The following is a 9791-nucleotide window of genomic DNA, read 5'->3' on the forward strand; positions in this document are numbered from 1 at the left end:
TTTCCTTTTCCTTTTCCTTTTCCTTTTCCTTTTCCTTTCCTTTTCCTTTTCCTTTTCCTTTCCTTTTCCTTCCTTTCCTTTCCTTTTCCTTCCTTTCCCTTTCCTTTCCTAGTGACTTTCTCTTTTCAAAGGCTTCCTGTTCTAGAAAGCCCCTCCCTCTTCCCCAGAGCCCTGAAAACTTAAGAAATAACCACTATCAAAATATCACAGACAAACTTGGAACAGGAGAAAACATGGAAGATATGGAAGAAAAACATAGTAACGGAACAAGGGTTAGGCAAAGCATCATATGTCCCTAGACATCTAATCATAAGATCCCAGTTGGTGGAGAGGATGATCCGGGGATGTCACCCCTATGACTGAAGCCCAACGCCTATAAGACAACCACCTTCTGTGGCTCCCAGGCCACCCACACACTCAGGCAGGCCCCAAGCAAGAGAAGTGTGGAGACACAGAAATAAGAACCTAGAGAACTGGGTCTCAATGCTAAGAGGCTGTGTGTCTTTGGCCAAGTCCCTCCTTCCCTCAATGCCTCAGTTTGCTGCCCTGGGGGAGAGCCAGTTCTCAACTAGAACTTGAACTATTCAATGACTTAAGGCCTCTCTCCTTCCTTCTCCAGTCTAAGTGCTCAGCTACCTCTGGCACTGTTGCTTATGACAAGAACACAGAGCACGGCCTACTTTTAGAACCATAAGGAACCTTCGTGCTGAGCAGTTTAACTCACAGGGAAGCCCAGGCTCCTCTGCCTCAACTGTCACTGCACTGCCTGTTGCCACCCAGTCCCTCAGAAGTGACCAGAGCAGAGCCAGCACTGACATGAGATCCTAACGCCCCTGTAGCAGCCTCTGCAGCTGTGAGGTCCCCATAGCAAGACATCTTTCCTTTATAGAAAGTGGATCCTCCCTCCTACACACAAGCAACTGTAGGGCCTTCCTGGCCAGGAGCAACCTGTTCTTTCTGTCCAGCAGCCTCAGCTTTGTGGATTAAACAAAAGGAACAAGGAGAGCCAGCAAGGTCTGTGGGGAAGGGACAGAGGTCCCCCGGTCACCAGCATCCTTGGGGTTGGGTATAGCAGGGGACAGAGGTTCCCCCAGTCACCTGCATCCTTGGGGTTGGAAGACAAGCTGCTAGGGCAGAGGTTCTGTCCCCTTTCACCCAATAAAGGAAGCAAATGACAAATCTGAGATGGAGAGCTTTGAACGCCCACAGGCTCTGGGCCCAGTTGTACCTTGTTTATGGCATGGAATGTCTCCACCCTTCTTGAATGAACTCACAGCCACTTGAATTGCTTTAACCTTCTTAGCTCAGGCACTGACTCTAAAAGGCCGAGACTGTCCTATTTCTTTCTGCCCAGAAGACGGCGGCGGCATCTCTCAGCCCGGTCCCTACCTGATTCACTCTGTCTGGAACTTTGCCATTTTTCTTCACTGTCAGAGTTGCTTGTCCCAGAGGATCCAAGAACCATAATCTTAGCCAAAAACGTAATCCTCCTGTACTCCTTTCCTGGCTTTTCCTAGTTAGGTTTGGCGCTTTAAGTAAATAAGGCTGGCACTTTGTGGTGGTCAGATCCCCGTTTACCAGAGTTTCTCCCCACACAGGATTGCTGCCAAAATTCCCCTCTCACGCACTTCCTCACCTCCTCTGTTGCGCATGGGCGTACTGAGATGCTGTTTCCCAGCAGCATGAGAGAGAACGGAAGGGGAAACCATAAAAATCAAGCACGTTATTTTTTTTAATTTGGCAGGAAAAAAAATCTATGTGTTCTTATGTAACCAAGTTCATGAGCCAGGGTGCATCATGAGAGCCATATTCTAGCATCCACAGTGGTCACAGAACATCAAAACCAGCCTCTCACTCTGCTGATGAGCTGGGGTAACACACCTAAGGCCATGTACTATCAAGTGAAGCGTAGGGTTTCAAATTCATAGCTTTTGATACTGGGGTCAACACAGCAGTGCTCTTTGCTCCGAATTGTATCTTACTAGGAAGGATACCATGATCACCAATTAGCAGTGCCCCTGACTCATTTCCCACCCCAATCTGTGCCGTGTAACACCATTTTGGGGGGTGGGGTCCATAACAAAATCCATTTGTTTATCATTTCTGATTATGTATTTGCTTTTCCAGAAGTACAATCTAACAATTCAGAGCTTATCCAATTAAGTTAAAAGGGTTTTAGAGGAAAGCTGGGAAGGTGGGCTGGTACTACTAACAAATGTGGTGTGATCTTCATGTAAATCCTTCCAGATGTAGAAAATGGTATTACTGCAAGAGACCAGAATAGTCAGAGGGACAGGAATTGTCTCACTGAGGAAGAAAAAAAACCAACACTTGCAGGAAGGCTGGACCTCTCTAGAAACTAGGACTTCAAGAGGAACACTTGTCACCTCTATGATGACAGCTAGCCATCACTGAGCTGCCACGGGGTCCCAGATGCTGCTGTGGCATGAGTTCTACCTCAGTCACTCATTAAATCACCCTTTGAAGAGAGATGCCATTACTAAGGCCTGGTTTATAGAAGAGACCCACATTGCATAAGTAATTATCCAGGGGTTGCAAAGATTCCGTGGCCAGGCAGATTAGAGTGGAAAGGTAAGGAGTAGAGGCCCTGGGCTGAGCTCTACCAGGATTGTTTATCGCTTCAGGAGTACATCTACTCTGAGATGAAGATGCAGAAGGTCCTCTAGAAGGAGTAGATCACTACCCTAGGTCACCAAGTCAAGACAGTGCTGGCGACCACAGATAAGGAGATCCCCAGGGAGAGGGAACTGGCTAGAGTAAATGCTAACAGCAGCATCTGATGTAGGCCATGCTGACTGAGCAAGCTGCTGGCTCCGTGCCTCACACCTGCATAGACACACTGACCCTGTCCCGGCTCTGCACCCTGTCTACTGACTCCAGGGTGGATTAACATGCTCCTTGACGGGGCCCTACCTTTTGCTAAGGCAAAGCCTGGCGGCAGAGAGCCAAGAAGAAATGCCAGAAGAAATCAGCACTGAAGGATGACAGCCTGAAAGTTGGATTAATGGTCCTCAGGCAGAGGCAAAGTACTCAAGAACCCCGTAGCTTCAGGCAGCCCGCACTTTCCCCTGACCCCTCCATGCACTTGATGAGCCACCAGACACATGGACCTGTGTGGGGCTTCAATGATGTGATGGGATGCCTTCCTTAAAGGGATTGGCAAGAACTGGCACCCATAATCCCCACACAAACACAAGCGTATTAGTCAGGCAAGGATCATGTGCTTGCAAGGGCAATGAGATAGAAGACTTTAAATCAAGACTATCCCAAATTTACATTTTGGCAAGGGAATCTGTATGTACTTATTGAAGAACAAGAAGCCTAGCAAAAGCAGCTGCTCAGGTAATAAAAATGATAGCTGCTACCATTGGATGGCTATGCTAGATGAGAAAACAACTTATCCTCAAAATAGCCCCCACAAGTGGAGTCTCGTGCCTTCTACAGTTGAGGAAAGTGGAGTTCAAATAGCTGACTCACAGTCCATCGATAAGAAGGCCAAGTGCTGAGATTCAAACTTGGGTCTGCTCAACTCCAAGCCAGAGGCCTTTCCATTGTGACATGTGTGCGAGTCAAGAAGTCAAGACACGGTGGGAAGAGCATTGAGGTGTGGAGGGAAGAAAACAGCCACAGTGAAGTTTAAAGGAAGGTAGAGAGCAATACCTAAGGTAGGAGAAATCGCTTTTGTTAATTAACCCAGTGGCTAATTTAACAAGTTAATTAATTTGAGAGATGGCTCAGTTGTTAAGAGCACTTTCTGCTCTTGTAGATGACCTAGACTCAGTTCCCAGGACCTACATGGTGGCTGACAACCATCCAGAACTCCAGTTCCACAGGATCCAGAGCCTTCTCCTGGATTAGGAAGGTACCAAGAGCACATGTGATGCTCATACACACATGTGGCAAATGCACATAAAATAAATAATGTTTTTAATAAAAGGAGTGGGTGAAAGGAAGCCATCATTCCAACAGCTGAGACAGGAGGTTCAAGGCCAACCTGAGCTGTGTACTAAGAATATATAAAGTAAGAATCTGAAAGGTATGAGGAGAGAGAAAGTGAAGAAGGGCCCCTCTCTCCTGAGAGCTTCCAAGGTCTGACTTCAGAACAAAGCCTGATGCAGTAACAATTCCTTCTTACCATGTTGGGAGGTGGATATACACAAGTCATCATTTTACAATTCATGGCTTTCAATCTGAACCCTGAATGCAGACTACCTGCTGCAAGTGCTCCATTGTCAGGCTCTGAAGATCTAAAGATCCTGCTCTGCACAATATAGAAAACATCCCACTCCCTGCCCAACACACAGCATCTGGAAAAATGGCTTAATGGTTAAGAGCACATGCTACTCTCACAGAGGACCTGAGTTCAGTTCCCAGCTCCCAAGTCAAGCAGCTCAAAACCACCTACGACTCTAGCTCTAGGGGATCGTATATGTCTGACCTCCAGGGGCAGATACACTCATTTGCCCATATGCGTACGTACATACGTACACACACACACTCCTCCCAACAAAATATGATACCACTCAAAAAAAAATCAGTGCCAGGCTTCAGGGTTGTGAACGGGGAAAGCTGGGAGTGTGAATGAAGACCATAAGACAGTTGAGTCCACCTGGATAATCCCAAAGGAGGAAGAAAGAGAAGGTTAAAAAAGGGAGGGAGAATGGTGTGAAATGACACCAAGCAGAGAGAAATAAAATGAGTGAAAGCAGGAGGAAGACATAAAGTACAAGTCATAAAAAGGAAAATGAAGTCATGTCAAAAGAGGAAATGTCACAAATAGTGAAGGCAGATGGAGCAAAGAGAGGTCATTTATAACTCAGAAGCAGGCTTCTCTCCCCACTCCAGCACTCCCCAGCCCCCCCCCACACACACACACACAGAGCTGCCCGAAAGGAAGCACTTAACATATTATGCTGTGATTGACAGTTCTTTGCCACACTGACAGTTCCTAGGAGGCCTTGGGCCACACCTTATTAGTATGCACAGCTCCAGCCAGAATCGTACCTGGAAATCTGTTGATGCTCAAGAGGATGAATGAGCGAATGGACAAAAGCCATTTGTGCCACAAAGGGTTACTGAAGCAGCAGAGGCACTGGGCCTGAGAACAGGGAGAACTCAGCAAATCAGGGCCTAAGGAGTCACAGCAGTAAGTACCTGGCATCTGCAGCCCCCATGCAACGAGAAGCCAGAGAGAGACGTTGCACTCTTCATAGAAATAAATGAGAAAGACTCTGGCTCTGACTCTCGATCTGTTCCTGGGCTGACCTCACCCTGCTGTTATGAGCCTGGAGGCTGGCTGCTTTGCAAAATCAGATGTGCTCTCTTTGTCCACGAGCTTACTCTGAATCCTTACAGAAACTCTTCCAATTGTCAAAACACTTGCTGTATGATCAATGTATTCTCTCTTCCGGACAGCTAAGGTTCCTGGAGACCACATTTGTCTTGGTCTAGAAAGAACAGCTGTTTGCCCGTGTGCTCATCCAATACTGTACCTTCCCCGGGGAGATTTGGGGGGAGGAGGGGTTGTGCCTCAGGAATGAGATGTTCCTAGGACTCTGAGAGTACAGCAGGCCCCAAAAATCTGTGCTGGTGAGGAGGTGGAGGAGGAGCTGTTTATCCAAGCATGACACTCGAACCTTGTTGATGGGCCTGCCAACACAGACTCCCTGCTCTCTAGCTTTGCCCTCTAAATACCTAAGAGAAAAACAACTTCTCACACTCACATCTGTACATCCCCGCTCCTGAGCCAAGTGGTCATGCAGCTTTTACCCATTATGCACAGATGACATGGCCCACTGGGGGCCACCACTGAGAAACAGAAGCTGCCATGCTGTTTGATTGCATCTTCAAAAAGGCCATCTCTTCTGATGGTGTGGCCTACTTTCCCAGCGGGGACTCTTCTTCTCAGGGTGGGTTCCAAAAGTCAGCCTTAACTGGACTGAGCTCTGTTACTCCAGAGCCAGGGGGTGACCTCCACAGGGGCATCTCAGGTAGCGGATGGGACAGCAGCTGCTTTACCCATTAAGATATCCTGTTCTTGGCCTTCGCTTTCTCTCCCAGCAATCTGACTGCAGAGCTGGTCTGGGCGCAGAAGCTGAACCCTCTTCTGCAGTTTCCCGGTGACTCAAGCAGGGCTTCTAGGGCTGGGGCTGCAGCCGCTCAACAGACCTCAGTTGGAAGAATGAGCACAAGGAAACAAGGCTCAGGCCAAAGACCTCCCTAGAGAAACCAGGTGGTGGGAGGAGAAGAGGCTGGGAAAGGAGGAAGTTCCAGCGCAGGAAAGGACTAGCTGTGCCAAATGGGTTACTGTGGAAGACTCCAGCTCCAGCTCGTGGGCGCCGGACCAACTCTAAGTGGCCATTTAGAAACAAGGAGAGTGAGAGCCATGGAGGTAACAAAGAACCCTGTGCTGTGGCCAGAATGTTGTGGTTATGATAATAATTTAAAAAAAAAAAAAAAACGAGTGCTGTAGGGATTCACATCACAGCCCCCCAAAACTCAGAGAAAGCAGGGCACTTGGATAACTCTATTTCTCCAGTGTTTAAAGAATTTCAGAAATCCAGATCTTCCCAGCACCCAACTTTTAGGTCAACACGTAGGGACCTAAATGTTCACAGGTCAATGGCTTCTTAAGATAGAAGATCTGGTAAAGACACGAGGAAGGCAGGGCTCTCTTTCCACATCTGGGTCCGTCTCTCTAGTCCCATCTTCATATCTTTCCAACCCTGCAGCTAGAATGCCCAAATGCTCTTGACTAAGCTCACACCAACTTGCACAGCAAGGGCAGAGCAGGTGTCCTGCCCTTGAGGAAGGGTCTTCCGACTAGGGCACGAGCAGTCTTCCCTGCTCTTAGGATACAGCTAGCTAGCTGGACAGGTCACCATCTACCAACAAGGATCTGAGAAAACTGAAAGGCAGTTTCGCGAGCTTAGTTCTAAGTGAAGCTCCAAGCAAAATGGTTCCAGTTCCAACCAGGTGGCCTTCTAAGACTGCACGCTAGGAATCATATGGACAAGGCCCAACAGAAAAGGATGCAGAGAGAAGCGGCGGTGGAGTATATATGTAAGTCTGGCCTTTCATAGCAACTCTCAAACTATTACAATTATCCCCTCCGTCTCAGTTCAGGATTCCCAGACCCAAGACAGAGAAAGGATGACATGTTGCCCACTAGAAATGCAGCAGGCACTGACCTTGAATCACCTTCCAGGACTCCATCCAGCAAAAGTTAGCCTGTTTGGAGATGTCAGAGAAAACTTAGCCACCCACAGAGGAAAAGGGAAGGAGTTCCCATTGCCACCATCTACAACACCATCCTCATAGCGCCTCCTATCGATCTTGAAGACAAACTGCAGCTCAGGGGCGGCAACTTCCTGGGTTCCAGCCCCTCAGCGCCTGATCCAGAAGGCGCTGATTGGCTGCATCAGGACAACACCTTCGGAAAAAGCAGGATCTCCACCAACCTCCCCAGAAGCACATGAGATGGAGCTCTGCTGAGCCTAGGGAGAGGACTCTGTGTAGAACTTCCAACGTTAGAATTCGAAAGGGACCAATTTAAAGGGGGACATTGGGTGGCACAAAGGGGCTTTGGAGATCTAAACTCAATGATCCAAAAATTAAATAAATAAATAAATAAATAAATAAATAAATAAATAAATAAATAAATGGGGTTGAATCCAAAGAGGTGACAGATTAACTCACCTGTCTGGTGAAGAGGATGGCTGTGTCCCAGTACTCAGGGTGCTTGTCGCTCACTTTGTTCAGCTTTTTCTGCCAGGCACAGAAGTTGCGCAGAGTCAGGGCCGCGTTGCCTGTGACCTTGGGCCCAGTGTCACGATCCCCTAAGAGTAGCACCTTGACCACCACGATGTTGATAGGGTTGAGGATGCTGGGATGGCGGTAGAGTCGCGCCGCCGTGGCCAACAGCGTCAGCAGATAATGTTCCAAATCCGCGCCGTGAAACTTGACCATTGACTCGTCCGCCACCACCAGTGTCTCCACGTACCGTGGTATAGACACGAAGCGCTTGGCGCGCCCAGACCTGCGGCGGTTGTGGCTCTCCCCCGCGCCCGTCCGCCGTGGCTTATAAGGGTCCAGAGCCCTCAGGATGGCGGGGTTCCAGCCCGAGGCCACCCCGCAACGAGAGGTGGGGTCTCCGGAAGGCCCTACAGGAGCACCCCGGCGCTGGAGAAGGTGTGCGCCCTGGCTGTGACGCTGCGCCTCTGGCGCGCTGGTGTTAGGCAGAGGGCTAATGACATACTCCGCACCTCGGTAGCCAAAGGCTCCGCGGAGACCCCCGCATAGGCTCACAGCAGCAAAGGAGTCTGGCTCCGCGTTCACATACCCGGAATAGAAGCAGCGTCGCAGGTCTAGAGAGCTGCCAGTGAGCCTCTGCAGCGGGACACCTAGATACTCAGTAGCAAAGGCGGGAGCCAGGAACTGGGCATCCGGCGTCAGGTGTAGATAAAAGTCCTGCTGAAAAGCTGTGATCTGAAAAATGAGACCCTGATCCCCGGAGTCCTCCGTACCCCTCCTGTAGTAGTGGCGGCCATTGATGTCCGGGTCCCGTCGGATTGGAACGACCACCTCCCACTCTGGCTCGGAGCTGCCAGCAGGTCGCCAAGCGAGAGCCAGGATTGAGATGCCCAGTAGAAGCATGGCGCCGGGCCGCGCACAGATGCGCTCTGGGATGGGACTTAGCCCGGCTCCCACGGCAAGCACTGTCCCCTTGTAGCCCACACACCAACGCCCGGGACAATGGGCAGTTCCCAGAAAGGACAGCCAACCAAGTCCGCGAGACTCCTCCCAGAGCAGCGAGCGTGCACAGGGCAGCCCGCGCCTCCTACCTGTTCCTCCCTGAGCAAAGCGCGCTCTGGGAGCTTTAGTACGATCGCTGTCAAGTGCACAGGCGAAAATTTGCCGTGGAGAAGTGACGCGAGGTGGCGGGCTGCTTCGCGAACCGCAGCCGCTAGCGGTGCAGCAAACTAGGCGCTGGGCGAGCCTATTAAAGGCCCCCTCCTCTTTGGACTGCCCAGTCAGCGCCCCTCCCCTAACTCCCCTCCCAGCCTCCCAGAGCTCGCTGCCTGGAGCCTCCAGGGGCCACTGGAGAACTCGGTCCCGCCTCCTGAGCAAGAGCCACTTGGCGGGGAGGGAGTGGCGTTATGCCGAGGCAGGAGGCGTGGGCTGACCTAAGAAACGAACGCTGGAGCCTATTCACGTTTTTTGTGCTAGGTACCCCAGTGCGGAGATGCATCAGTTACTACTGCCTGGGTGGACATCTGTGAGCTCTCTGGGTCTTAGCCTTCCCAAGGCAGCTGGGTCCAGGAGTCTGGAACCAAGACAGCACTGACCTCTTTTTCCAGGCCCACCTCTTTCCTCCAGTTGCAACAACCCCCACCCTGCTTCTTAACCATCAAGTCTCCAAAAGGACCTCAAACCGAGGAGGGCCCTTTAAATATCCTAGTGTTGGGAGAACAACCTCCGAGAAACACAGCCAGCCCTTCTTGAACCCAGCCCCCACACGGGCTGCCCTGTGGGGTTAGCACTGTGTTGGATGGGCTAGACAGACTGCCAGGCTTCAGTAATTCTGCCAGGCAGATGTTAAATGCAGCCATTATTTAAAACTAAATTACATAAGCTTATAATTAAATAAATTATATTTTAAAATAAAGATGATAAACTCAAAACTCCATCTCTTCCTAATTATCTGATGGCTGTCTCTGGTCTTGAGCCACTGAGACCCTCAACCCTTCCCCCATCCCCCAAGCCCAAAG

At 50.1% G+C, this 9791-nt stretch overlaps 1 protein-coding gene across 2 annotated transcripts in view; it reads right to left on the reverse strand.

Annotated features, from left to right (window-relative positions):
* Adamts15 (ADAM metallopeptidase with thrombospondin type 1 motif 15) overlaps nucleotides 1–8969 on the reverse strand; it is a 23645-nt gene extending 14676 nt beyond the window's left edge. Inside the window, exon 1 of one of the 2 annotated variants that reach the window (XM_021172773.2) lies at nucleotides 7720–8969. In XM_021172773.2, the coding sequence (XP_021028432.1) occupies nucleotides 7720–8676 (957 nt within the window). In that variant the 5' untranslated portion in view covers nucleotides 8677–8969. Of the gene's footprint in view, nucleotides 1–5744; nucleotides 6098–7719 lie in introns of those variants that run through there. The other variant, XM_029482087.1, reaches the window with a different exon arrangement.
* Nucleotides 8970–9791: the final 822 nt, after the last annotated feature.

The sequence above is a fragment of the Mus caroli genome, chromosome 9 (assembly GCF_900094665.2).
Source record: "Mus caroli chromosome 9, CAROLI_EIJ_v1.1, whole genome shotgun sequence".
Taxonomy (NCBI): Eukaryota; Metazoa; Chordata; class Mammalia; order Rodentia; family Muridae; genus Mus; species Mus caroli.